At 33.7% G+C, this 14,022-nt stretch overlaps 1 protein-coding gene across 4 annotated transcripts in view; it reads left to right on the top strand.

Annotated features, from left to right (window-relative positions):
• The window catches only part of LOC104852909 (N-deacetylase and N-sulfotransferase 3), a 175,764-nt gene that overhangs the window by 54,963 nt on the left and 106,779 nt on the right, over positions 1–14,022 (top strand). For all 4 annotated transcript variants that reach the window (XR_004515714.1, XM_010610738.2, XM_010610745.2 and 1 more), the window contains exons 3-4: positions 3,276–3,363; positions 9,310–9,464. Coding sequence is in view for 3 of the 4 variants with exons in the window: in XM_010610738.2 (XP_010609040.1) it covers positions 3,276–3,363; positions 9,310–9,464 (243 nt within the window). In the remaining variant the exon portion in view is untranslated. The remainder of the gene's footprint in view (positions 1–3,275; positions 3,364–9,309; positions 9,465–14,022) is intronic.

Here is a 14,022-nt window from a genome sequence, read left to right as displayed (position 1 = left end):
GTGTTTTATTGTTTGTTTAATGTTTGTTTCTAAAATATTAAATAAATGTCTAAATTGCCCACCCAAACCTGCAAAGTAAGGGTTAGTTCAGTAATTGCAATCAACATATTCCACTTGATGAAGGACCTACTGCAAATGTATTTTATTTAGCTTCTATGGCCTAAGGACAAGACAGGGCTAGTGTCATACAAAGTATCATAAATATACCTAAAGAAAGCAGTTAAAGTTTATAAAGAAAAGCTAAATTCAAATTTAGTTGAACAATAAGAAAAGCTGTCTAGCTTACCTAATTTTATGATGGAATTTTGAATTGACAAAAATAATTTCTGTAAAGATTTTGAATCCTTAGCTTAACTACTTATTGGTGAATAAAAGAATGAAATTTTCTTTATTTTTACTCTGGATTTCTCATATAAGAGAAACCATGTTGAGCATTTCCTGGGGTATTTATTGGCCACTTGTACTTGTACTTGTAAATAGGTAATAGGAACTAAGGAGTTAGATCATTCTTAAAGGAAAAGCAGACTGAGAGATGGAGGAAAGGAAAAGATAAGGGATGAGAGAAAAGGAACTGTGATGTCTGTGTACATGACCGACTCCTCACAAGGAATTTAAACATTATGTACTACACACTTGTACTGATAAATTAAACTAAAAAATTTAAAGTATGTAATGAAGTGAGTAAAATGGAAAAATAAGATCTAAAAAGAAGAGAACATAGAAAAAGTTAGCTAAAATATTCAACTGTGGAGAAGAAATGAGAGGAGGAAGGAGAGAAAGAGTAAGAGAACCCAGAGAGAAAATACAGTGAAGAAAAGAAAAGCTTTAGATAGTAAGCTAGAAGATAGATAGATGATAGGTAACTATTGCTAATGATTGTAATATCAGCACTTAATGTTTTATGGTTCTTATTTTTATTTACCAATCACTCTTGCATATAATATTTATTATATTCCACATCATAATTTCATGAGCTTTGCAAATCAAGGAAAAATTTCAGAGAGGTAAATATAAACTGTCTTCTGTCATTTAACAATAATAGCATTCATGGGCTGAGGATTTAGCTCAGCGGTTCGGTGGCCTGCCTTGCAAGCACAAGGACCTGAGTTCAATCCCAGGTACAAAAAAAAAAAAAGAAAAAAATATATATATAGCATTCACATTAGTAGTAGTAGTAGTAGCAGCAGAAGTTCCAGAAGAGTGGCAATTAATAATTGAGCACATAGCAGTCACTGTGCCAAGCATATAAATGAATTATCTCATTTAAAGCTCACAACAGAACTTTGAGGCAATTATTATTATTCTAACTTTATAAATAATGAATGAGTAGATCCAGGATTCCAGTTGAAACCACCTAACTCCCAAGACTTATATGTTTTTGTATTTTTATTTTTTATTAGTATTGTGCATGTTTGCAATATATAATGAAGACATCCTCATGGGGAGTTGATACATGTATGTAACATCTTAATTCTTACATAACCCCCTCCTCCTTTCTTTATCCCCTCCCTTCATCTCTTGGCCCTCTTTCCTTTTGCAAAAGATCTGTATTTATTTCCTAACATCTGTCTTTTACTTTGCTCTTTATTTATATTTTGGGTTTCACATATAAAATATACCATACAATATTTAAGCTTGTGTATATGATTTGACTTAAATTATTGTATCTAGGTACATGATTTTCCTATAAATGAATCAAATTAATACTATCTATGGCAGAGTAATACTGCATTGTGTATGAGCAATACCATACTTTTTCTATCCATTCCTCTCTTGACACAGGCTGGTAAGTTCCAGAGCTGGAATGTGAATTAATACCTTTAGATTTCTTATCTGATGTTCCTTACATGAGGATAGAAAGAGAAAAGCTCATGCCTCACACTTAGGCAGCACCCAGCTTACCAGAGTCCAACATAGCACCAGTTCACCCCATTCCTCATATAAATATGCTCACCTGGTCATTTCTTTCCCTGCCCAGCCCATATATTACCCTTGGAAGGAAAAGACCTAACCTCTTCCTGATGGCAATGCCATCACTTCACCCTTTTGTTCCTTTGTTTAGATGTGGAGATCCACCAACAGGACTTTCTTCCCTTTTTGAGGATCTACACATTTTATGGTTCGGTTATGCACTCCAAAAAGTTTGCTTGTATAAACAAAATAAATACCCCTCAAAAAAAGAATTGTTTATCTAAATTTTAAAGCTGACCATTTGTCAAAATTTAATATTCAGAAGATCTCTTTCTTTGCTTCAAACAGGCAGAATAATTTCCATTTTGATAAAGCATACAATCACAGGTTGGTCATTGAAGAAAATGCTTTTTATCTGTTTATTCCCAAAATAGGTCCAGTCTTTGAGCATGACAGTACTTCCAAATGTCATCTCTGCTATTACAAAAACAGGATTTAGTACAGCTGTACTTAAGAAAGAAGAAGGAATTTGGAATGGAAGAGTAAAAGAGGACCTAGTTTGGAATTATATTTTAATATAAGGTCTACTGCCAAATTTATCTGTGAAAATGAGCAAGCAATTTTTATCCCGTTTCCTCAAGTATAAAAGAAGTGTGGACTAAGATCATTTCCAAATCTAATAGTGCAATATATTTGCCTAATTGAGGTGGGCACTCACATACTGTAGTGCATATTTATGAGATAAAGAAAATAAATATAAAAATTGAAATTTTAAAAAGAATGAGAAAGAATAGAATAAAGAAAAGTGAATTAAATACACATAGTCTGGTATTTTATAGGATATTGCAATTAAAATCTTGGTTCAAAACAATGAAATAGGGTAACCTGTCTCTTTTTTAAAAGAGGAAATATATGACTCAACTTCACTATGATATTCTCTTTGAATAACAGTCACTATTTTTGAGGAGGTCTCGGATTTAAGGATGAACACTGTTCTGTTTTGAAGACAAAATAATAATGTTTCTTTCCACATAAGTTCTTGCATAGATTCACCAAAAAATCAACGTCTTTCTTTTGACAATTTATCATTGATAAATCTGAGGGGTCATCCATGTGTATGAATATATGTGTGTATGTATATCACACACAGATTAAATTTTTTTAACTTCCCTTTTCTAGCTAATATGTTTTATATCATCTCAGAAGTATCTCTCTAATTATAAGGTGATAAACTACTTTTTATCATTTAATTCTCTTGTGTACAAAGAAGTGGTTTTATTCTATGATTGCAAAAGGAAAATATCTTTATAAAATTTTCAGTGCCTTTCTCAACTTGATACATTATTTAAAATTCTATGTTTCAGGCCCTGCTTGATACTCAGAATCTTTTACGTGCACAAATCACAAATTTTACATTCAACCTGGGATTTTCAGGGAAATTTTACCATACAGGTAAGAAAAAAAGGACAAACTGTTCTCATAAGGTTTCTCTGACCACTAGTTTTGTATACTCCTCCTTTTCACAATTTCCTGCATTTCTTCTCTGCTCCTCTACCTATTTCCTTATCTTACTTAATTACATTTGACATATTATTTTTGATCTTTAGAACATGTTATGGTCTTCCTTTTTATTGAACTATAACTTATTTACATAAAAATGCATAAATAATAAGTTTGACCTTCAGTGACTTTTCACAAATTGAACACAGCTGTACACAGCTGGGGGCAGATCAAGAAAGAAAACAGGAGCAGAATTCTCAGCCTTATGATCACTCGCAATTACTAGTTTCCCTCAAAGAAAACCCCTTTCCTCACTTTTAACAACAAAATAATTCAGCTCTAACCAGTTTTTCTATTCAACATTATTTTGATTTTATACATATTATAATTTGTATATCATCAATTTTCATTTTTCATTGCTGTGTTCCATTATTTGAACATAAATACCAATATTTCTTTATTCCACCTCAGTGTGGATGACTGGGTTATTTCTAGTCTTTGGCTTCTTTTATAGTCATATTTATACTTGTCCTTCAGTGAACTTTAATATTCTTTTATATTAGTTATTAGCCAGGAATGGAATTGCTAGTTATATGACATATATCTGATTAGCTTTAATAGAAAATACTAACTAGTTCATCAAAGTAGTTTTACTAATTTATATTTCCCATAGTATGAGTATTCCTGTTACTCTAAAACATTGCCAATGTCGATATTGTTTTTACTTTAATTTTAGTATTTCTGGTAGACATGTAGAAATATATCATGGGTCTAATCTATATTTAACTTCTTTCATGTTTATTGGCTATCTGGATAGGCTTTTTAAAGAAGCATTAGGTTTTTTGTCTACTTTCTGATTTTTTTATTATAAATTTGTAGAAATTCATTATATATTCTTAATTAGTTTTTAGTGTGGTAAACACCTTCTACCACTTCTGAGTTGTTTTTTCCTTTTTTATTCGTGCTTTTGATATATTAAATTTTAATTTTGTACAATATATCATTTTTCCTTTATAGCAAGATTTTTCAGTCTTAAGAAATCTTTCCATATCACAAGATCATAAAAATATTTTCTAACACTCTAAAATATATAAATCTATGATCAATCTGGAATATTTTTGTGTGTGTATCAGATAGGTGTTTTATACTAAAATAAACACTGTAGTTTTTAGATTTATTTCTTAGAATTTTTTATGCAACAGTAAATGGTTTTTTCCTTTAATTTTCCATTCCTTTATTGATGATATGTAAATAAATATGATTTGCATTGATCCTGTATTTCATAACTCTGCTGCTTTCAGTTATTTACTGTACAATTTGTCTATAGATTCTTTTGGATTTACTGCCTGTAGAATCATGCAGTTTCTTCCTTTCCTAGCCTTATGATTTTTTTCTTTTTGTTGCCAGATGCACCTAGCTCCTATCTCCAGGTCAGTTTTAAATAAAAGTAGTGATCGTGGCTTTTTTGTCTTATTCTTGACCTCAGTAGGGGAACTCTCAAAAGGTTTGTATTCTCAAAGGGAATCTTTCAGTAAACTATTTTATAGCTGCTCTTTAATAGTTTAAAAAAGCCCCCTTTCTCATCGATTGCTCAGAGTTGTATCATGAATAGATATTAAAGGGACTTTGTTTTAAATTATTTATCAGTTGTTTCTTCCCACAAAGAAATGAATATTCCATGAGGGCTCCCTTATTGTGACAGCAGTGACTAGAACAATGCCTATTAAAAAATGAATTAATGAACAAATGACTTAGTGACAATAAAATAATCTTTATATTGGTTAATAATAATAATTGTGTGCAACAAGGTCACCATAAAATTTGCTGTGAAAAGAAATAATTTTAAATTAAATTAATTAAAAGGTCTCTTTCTCAAACATAATTAATATGCTCAAATGTAGTTTTTCATGCATCAGGGTAGGTAAATACAATTCCATGATTAAATTCATCAATATATGTATTTTAGAAGTTAAAGAGTTGGTTATAGTTGTACATTCATATAATGGAATACGCTTCTGTCATTAAAAAGACAGAGATAATTTTAAATGTAATTGATGAGAAAAGAGCTCTTGAGAAATATCTGAAAATATCGAAGCATATACCATGATTAGAACATGTTACTACTTATATAAAAATAAAAAGGGTGAAATGTATACAACTCTAGAAAGCTGGCTTTAAAGCTTATGAAACTCTGTTTTACAGTGGCCAAGAAACTCGTACATACACAGCTATTAATACATATATACAATGTCTCTGTAAACAGATTCATAATAAATGTTTTTGAGTATCTGTGAAGAGGAGAATTTGGAGACTGATTAACAAGGATGAAAAGAAGCTACTTTTTATTGCATTGCTTTTGCATTTTTTGCATTTTCTAACATGTATATGTGTGACCTATTTAGCTTAAATAATTTTTTAAAGTTTATCAAATAGTTTTCTACAATTGCAAATGCTTTTCAAAATTTTAATTTGATAATAGGGACATGGATTATTTCATATACATATATTTAATGAGTTTTTCCAAAGCTATAATAAGCTTATTATAGTGAGAATTCTACCTATGTATAATTAATGTCAATATACATTTCATCTACACATAAATAGCAATAACTAGTAATTTCAATTTTAGTAGTGATATTGAACTTCCAGAATAAGTGAATTTTCCTTTATTCTATAAAAGCCAGAGAGTTCTAACACTTGGTTCTAGTACTTCCACATCATATAATGACTATTTATAATTTTTGTTCCCAATTTGAAATTTTTATAGGTTTTAAAAGTTACTTTAGCATTATCCTAATAGCTTTATTCACTTGAATGACTTAGACCAATGATAAAATACACTGTTTCTGTCATTTTTTTGAAAGATTAATAATGAGAACCTCATAATCATGGTTTAACTCTGTGTTATGATTGAATGAGTTACTGTTCTTACTATAACCTCAAAACTGAAAATACTGTTAGATATGTATTATAAATCTCACATTTATAGTAAATTCTGCTGCATTGTCATAGATATATGAAGTGAGATCTTTGTCTTTATGTGTAGAAGTTTGGTTCATCTATCTAGCAGAGTTAGACCCATCATACCACTAAATTTAACAGTGTGGAGCCTCAGGAACTTAATGAACTAAGAGTGTTCATAACCTCTTTCATATATTCTATTTTCAAGTTGATTATCTTAGATTCTTTGAAATCCCTTGAAACAAAGAAAATTAACATACAGACAAGGCATCACCAGGACAAGATCAAGGGTATATAGAATATGTAGTATGTTTGATGGAAAGTAGAGAGATAGCCATAGGAGCAAAACCAGAACAATTCAGACTCATCCAGAAAATACAAGAAAACACTCATGGCAACTCATTTCCTTTCTTGCCAAACACTGAATATTAGAAATTACTCCAGCAGTTCTTCTTTCTTCTCATCTCTGAACTATTTCTCCTCTTCTTTTACTTGGGCACTTCTCACAGCTCAGAATAAAAATACTTGCCCTCATCTAAATCAGGGACAGCAGAACACAGGATGAAGCTAAAGCCAAGTGTGAAAGGTCTTGTCATCTGTGTATAATATAAACCTTTCATAAAACTGTAGCCAGGGCTATCTAAAACCAGGGAAATTATTTTTCAGTGGGAGCTGACATAAAATTTAATAATCAGTATTTCAAAAATTAGATATTATAAAATTTAATTAATAATATTGTCTTATAAAATGAATAATTCCATTTTCTATTAAAAGTCGAATACTGGGTCAGGGATTTAGCTCAGTGGTTCCGTCACCTGCCTCGCAATCACAAGGACCCGAGTTCGATCCCTGGTACCAAAAAATAAAAAGCCCTTCGGAGTATTCACAAGGATTCAAAAAAAAAAAAACGTCGAATACTATTCCTTCACTCTTGAAGGGAAGGAAAAAATGCAGCACTGTCATAATAAGATTGTATTTCACAAGAAAGCTTTATCCTATGTGGTTTACTTTAATTTTTGAAGGATTTATGAGGAGAAGAAAATAAAATTCATATTTCCATTTTAATGAGGAATAACCATACTTCAGTTATTTTGCTAAATATTTTCCATGTACTGTACCTTTTCAATGAATCCTAGAAGTTACAGAATATGCTACCTTATATTCTAGGTAAGAACACAGAAACATACAAAAGCCCAAAATCATTTATCTGGTTAAATTTCAAAAACAGTCTTACCCTAGATCGATCAGAGCCCAATTCATATGCATTAGAAGGCTTGAATTTTGTTGTTTAATTGGCAGTCCTTGATTATAGAAGCTGAAGAGTCTCCCTATCTATAGGTTCATTAAGTTGGTACATTTCGCCAAGTCACTGAGAAGCAACAGTTATCTATATGTTCTAATTACATCATAGAATAAGCTAGTAATGCAAAAAAATGACAGTAAATTCTGATCTTTTTCTAGATTCCACATTTGTTCAGTAAATGATATCTAAGGGCCCTGAATTTGGAGTTGCTTTTTAAGAATTAGGATTAAAGTTCTGAACTCACATTCTCTCTCCCAATATTCTCAAATGCCTCACTTCTCTTACCTTAGCTCTAGGGTTATGAGATTCAATTAAATTATGTAAAGCAGTTAACACAGTGCTTAACACAAGGCAAAGGTTCAACCAAAGATAGTTTTAGCATCACAGTAGAGCAAGTAAGATTGCAGCAATACGTTTTTAACTAGATATACAATAAAATAAATTATAATTTAAACATAAGGTTTATGTGTCTTTTTATAATAATTTAAGAAATAGTATTTAAAATTGAGTGATTGACTACTTCCTCTTCCTTCCTCCATTTCTAACACAAGAGAGCAAAGTAAGGGAATTAAGGGACAGCACAAACCCAGGACAATCCAACCATTTACAACTACATTTCACTTGCTTTTCATCATACTATTTAAAGTAATAAGCAATAGAAATATGCTCTCAACATAACAAATTCTTTTTTAAAGCATCCCCAAATTAGGGTTAAAGAATATTAAATAAAACAAATTTCAAAGAATAGGGGAAAGACATACACTTATGCCTACTATGAATTAAAATAAATGTGCTGGAGGGCAAATGTCATTTGTGTAGCTCCTGTATGATTCCAATATACAAACATTTTAATCACAGATTTCACCTGTGATCTTCAGGAAAAGTAAAGAAATGCCTGTTACCTTTCCAAAAAACCCTGATACCTGGTATTCTGTCTTAATAAATAAACTTTGAGCAAAGGAGTTACATCTGACAAAGAATAGAGTTTAAAATCAGCAAGACTGGAAACTTCATAAACTAGAGAATCTCAGTTCATGTTACTCACAGTTTCACTGCCTGGAAGGTGGAAATCAGAAATGGTCTGATAACTGGGAAATTTCAATAGACTTCTTGTTTTCAACTGCAATAAATGACTTCCTTAATTCTAGATGATATGGTACCCTGAAAGACCAAAAAAATTATAAAATTATTTTGTTATGACTCCATACCTAACCCATGTAGAAATGATTTAGCACTAGGATTCACATCCCTTTCTGTACTTACATTCCCACAATGGCATTTTCTCCTGATCCCCTTGCTCTCCAATACAGATTGTACAAAGGTACTAAAATTTAGGAGTTCTAAGGTCCTTGGGAATGGATATATATTTCTGTCTCGCAGTAGTATCCATATCTCAGATTTAAAACTTTCAAAAGAATTATGTCAAAGTTTTTGGATGTTCCCTAATGCATTTTCCTTTGCTACATTTTATGTTCAAAGACTTTTGCACATGTAAGATACTATACATGGTATCTTGCAAATACCACATCTGAGAGTACTTAAATACATAGATACCTAAATAAGTGATAGATAAACAGAAAGGTAGGTAGAGAAGCTCAACTGGAATTAATTGAATAATCATTTTCTCCCTGAAGGAACTGAAGAGGAAGATGAAGGGGATGACTGTCTGTTGGGATCTGTGGATGAGTTCTGGTGGTTTCCTCACATGTGGAGTCATATGCAGCCCCACCTCTTTCATAATGAGTCATCTTTGGTGGAGCAGATGATTCTCAACAAAAAGTTTGCCTTAGTAAGTAACTCACTTTGCTAGCTTTTTCAATATGAAAATAAAGATTACAGCATCAAAATATATTGAAAGATGCTCATGTAAGAAATATGTGACAATCTTTCAATTAATTACTTGCTGGCTAGAGAAGGTCTAAATCCTATCATTTTTATTATAGTAAAGGATTTCATTAAAAGGCATATTTTATTGTCCTTTTATTCATAGTGAATGAACATAGAGTATAATTTTAATGATCATAATAGAACTGGAGAGTTCCATCAGGATGCAGAGCCCACTCAGAGCTGGCAGACCACTTCTGGAGTAATCCAAGTAGCACAAGAAAGATCATGGCCATTATTCAGAGCAATGTGACCAACATATACAATATATACATATACAATAAAATGAATGGCAGAAAAAGCTTGAACAGGACCACAGATGGATGAGAAGACTAACAGATATATGACCAAGTCTTACATTCAACTTAAATAGTGCTGGTATAATAATCCCAGTTATTACAATATGAATTGTGATACTACTATTCTCCCTAACCTCACTACCACATCTTCTCCTATGATGTCCCAAACCTTGCAACTACTCATCGTCTAAACAGACCTGGCCAAGAAAACATCTCCAGTGTCTACTACCTAGAGCTAGATACCTCCACCTATACCTGTAGCTAACTGTAGCTGCTAACTATAGTTAGCAGCAGTTCTGATTAGTCAGTGTCATGACATGCTTGTCGGTAAATACTTTTTTGAGACACAGTATCTGACACCCAAGGCTAAAGAAGCAAAGGTTTATTTTGGCTCACAGTTTGTAGAAGTTTTAATCCATAGTTGGCTGGCTCCAAGACAGGGTGGCATGGCATAAAGGCATCATAGAAGAGAAATGGCCTGTGGGCAGAGTAGGAAGGAGGCAGCACAAAGCAAGAAGCAAGCGTGAAACAAGCCTCCTTTTCCCTTTTATCCCATCTAGGCTGCAGTCTGTTTTGGTGGTTCCACCCGAAACCAGGGTGGGCCTTACCATTATCCATACCCAGAACTGTGGGAATTCTAATCAGTGGATTAATTTAGTACTACACCCTTAATCCCAGTATCACATGTCCTAGATCCAGCTAGCTGCAAAAAAGTCCCACCTGTAAGCACATGAGGCTTTAGGGGAATATCTAGATACAAGCCATAACATCACCTAAATACATTTAGTCAAAATTAAAATTAGAGTGGAATCACTGTCTTCATAAAGGAAATACGAGAAGCAACAAGTACAGACATTAACATTTAAGCAGTAGTGTTCTAAACTAAGTAATTTAAAATCTTTGCATGGAACGGTGCTGGACATCCAGTAGTTGCATAAGTAATTGTTAGGTGAAAATACATATTCCTTCAATATCTTAAGATTTTATTGAGTATGGCCTTCAAATGTAGCTTTTGCTAGTATTTGGATATGATGACCAAACAGATTAGGAGAGGACACTGAAGAGGTAATTTGCTATTCACAGTTCATTAGGGGAAAGAGGCATAGCATACCATGTAAGGCTACATTGAGAAGCACCGATGTTGATCAGGAAGCTGAAGGAAAAGGGGAAATGTGGGCAAAATCCTTTATTGTGGTTTCTACAGGAAAAGTAAGGGAAGGCCGAGTAGGCAGGTTTAGGATCCTGTACTTTGAATAATTTCTGTGGGTTCGGAGGTGTAGTGGCTGTCTCTACTTGCCTTACCACTGGTCCTTGGGTGATTAGAGCAGGCAAATAATTTGCTCATCATTCCAGAGTCTGATAAAGAGGTGGTTAAGTTTAGAAGTTATGAACTGATTGATCTGCATTTGAAAAGTGTGCTTTCACGCAAGTATATACTATCTCTAGAAATTGGCTACTCTTAGGATCATCTTTCTCACCAGAGCCAGTAAGAGATCACAAATACAGAGAGTAAAATCACCTGATAAATACATTTACATACATTTTTCTCCAGATTATGTATTTTGAAACATCTCACAGGGTTGTAAACTCTCTCATCATCCCAACTGTCATATTTGTGTCATTTTTAACTTTTCATTTGCCTCAGACTGAACCATAGAGTCCACTGATGTGGTCTTACCGAAACAGAAAATTGTAGTGTTTTTTTTTCTTTCACATGCTCTTTATTTCCATTAATTTTGCTAAAATCACACTAAATTTTGCTAAACCATTGTATCATGCCCATATCTGCCAGACCTGTATCCATTAGCTATTTATGAAGCCCTCAGGTATGTATTTTTGTCTAGCTGATCTCATTAATTAAATGTTTAGCTTTACATTACAGTTGTCCTTTTCATACAGGGGAAATAATATAACACTCAACCTTCTAGATGTCAGATATGTCAAGATCGTTTTCCACAAAATCAAAGAAAGAATTTTAAGGAACAAGAGAGGTTAAGAATAGAAGGAATTTATGGAGAAAGATATCTCCCAAGAGATAGGAGAGAACCTGAAAGTGGGTTGCCAGTGTGCCCACATCTCAAAGAAAGTTTTATAGAGCAAAATCACGAGGTGGGTACAATGTTGGTCAAAACTATGATCAATCAATAATATTACAAGTATAGCCGCTGAGGATTCTGAGACTATTTGGGTTGAGTATGATCAAGGGACCCTTCCCAGATCAGGGCATCTTTAAGCAGGGCCCTTGAGCAGCTTCTTTTGCAGCTGTGTCTGCCATTTGGTTTTCTTGAGATACCCTTCAACTCCTTTTTTGCTGCCCTCTGTAGGGAATTACTGCCACTTTGGAGAGCATATGGACAGATGATAAAAGTCATCTATCTCTTTATGATATATTATGGGAGACATATATCGGCTGCTAGATAATTCCTTTTTTCCATATAGGAAACCATATTTTGAATCAGTATAAATATTGACTTTCTGTCCTTTACTGAGTTGTAAAGCCCTTGTTGGAGTTGTGAGTTCTGCTAGGTAGGCCCTAATCACAGGGGCAAGTGAGGAATTTTTATACGTCGGTACACAGTCACTACTGCATAGCCTGCCTTTTTTGTCAGTTTTCCATGAAGGAACGGACATCACAGAAGAGGGTGAAGTTGGGATCCATAAGAGGTGTGTCTACCAAGTCTTCTGGCTGCGTACATATGGATAATTACCTGTTTGCAGTCATGTCTTTCAGCCTTAATTTCCTCTTTAATTGCTAAAAAGGTAGAAGGGGTTAAGAAGGAACATGCCTTTATTTGGCCGGTCCATTTAGAAGTAGAGCTTGGTATTTAAGAAGTTGGCTGCCTGATAACTATAGGCTCCCTTTTGGAAGAAATAAGTCCTGCCACATTGTGCAGTGTATATAAAGTGAGATCTTTGCCTAAAGTCAGTTTGGATACTTCTGTACCAGAAGAGCTATGGCACCCACAGCTCTAATGCATGCAAGCCATCCCTTTGCTACAGTGCTAGAAGAGCTTATTTAAGCTTTTGGGATGCAGTTTGAGAATCAAGTTCCCAGATGAAAGTATGGGTATCTGCCTTTTCGGCTTTTAAAGATGACAGAGGGCTCATGTGATCTCACCATATGCTGCTATCTAAAGGTAACAAAAGTGTGTAATTCCTAGGAATCCCCTTAGCTGTTTTAGGGTCTTGGGCTGCAGGAAGGAATGTACTGGATTAATTTTCTTTTTCTCAGTCTTCAGGTTCCCTTAGATATGATAAGGTACAAGTATTTTACCTCAAGACTTCAGTGTCTTAGACCATACAATCTGTTTTCTAGAAAATTTAGCAGCGCATGGGTGCCCTGGTTATGGAGCTCTTCTGAGAGGTATATAAGAGTATATCACCTATATATTATATGACTGTGACTTGGGAAAATTCAAAACACACCAAGTTGTAGTAAAGCACTTGCCCCAAAAAATGAGGATTGTCTCTGAACCCTTGAGGAAGCACAGTCTAAGTCAGTTGAGAGGCCTGGTCATGAAGATTTTCAAAGGCAAAAAGAAACTGGTAATCTGTATGTAAAGGAAAACAAAGAAAGGCATTTTTTAAATTAACACTGAAAGCCAATGGCATCTTCTGGGATCTGAGAAAGGAGAGCGTATGGGTAGGTACCACTGGGTGGATTGGCACTACTGTCTCATTTACCAATCTAACCTACCTCTACTCTATTGGATTTTTTAACTCCCAAGATTGGAGTGTTACAGGGGCTGTTACAGGGCATAATAAACTTAATGTCCTTAAGTTGATGATTATAGGCAATAATATTTTTTAACTTTAGGCCTTAGAGGATTTCATCTCTGGTGAGGAAAAATAGTGGAATCTTTACAATGTATTTGTACTAGGACGGCTCTCATTGCTCTTCCTATTTTTGTCTTTGGTTGCTCATACTTTAGGATTTATTTGTCTCCATGAGGGGGAGGCAGCATATCTGACCTGGGTGCATGTATGCTGTAGTATTCATACAAGATAACATATCTCTCCCCAGGAGAGGAACTGGACTTTCAGGAATGATCACAAAGAAACTGGAGGGCTGGGGATTTAGCTCAGTGGTTCCGCTGCTTGCCTTGCAAACGCAAGGTCACAAGTTCGATTCCTGGTACCAAAAAAAAAAAAAAAAAAAAAAAA

This window comes from Fukomys damarensis, unplaced genomic scaffold (genome assembly GCF_012274545.1).
Source record: "Fukomys damarensis isolate Sample0158 unplaced genomic scaffold, DMR_v1.0_HiC HiC_scaffold_38, whole genome shotgun sequence".
NCBI classification, from domain to species: domain Eukaryota; kingdom Metazoa; phylum Chordata; class Mammalia; order Rodentia; family Bathyergidae; genus Fukomys; species Fukomys damarensis.
The sequence above is the reverse complement of the archived record's forward strand: the minus strand, read 5'-3'. Positions and strand labels throughout refer to the sequence as shown.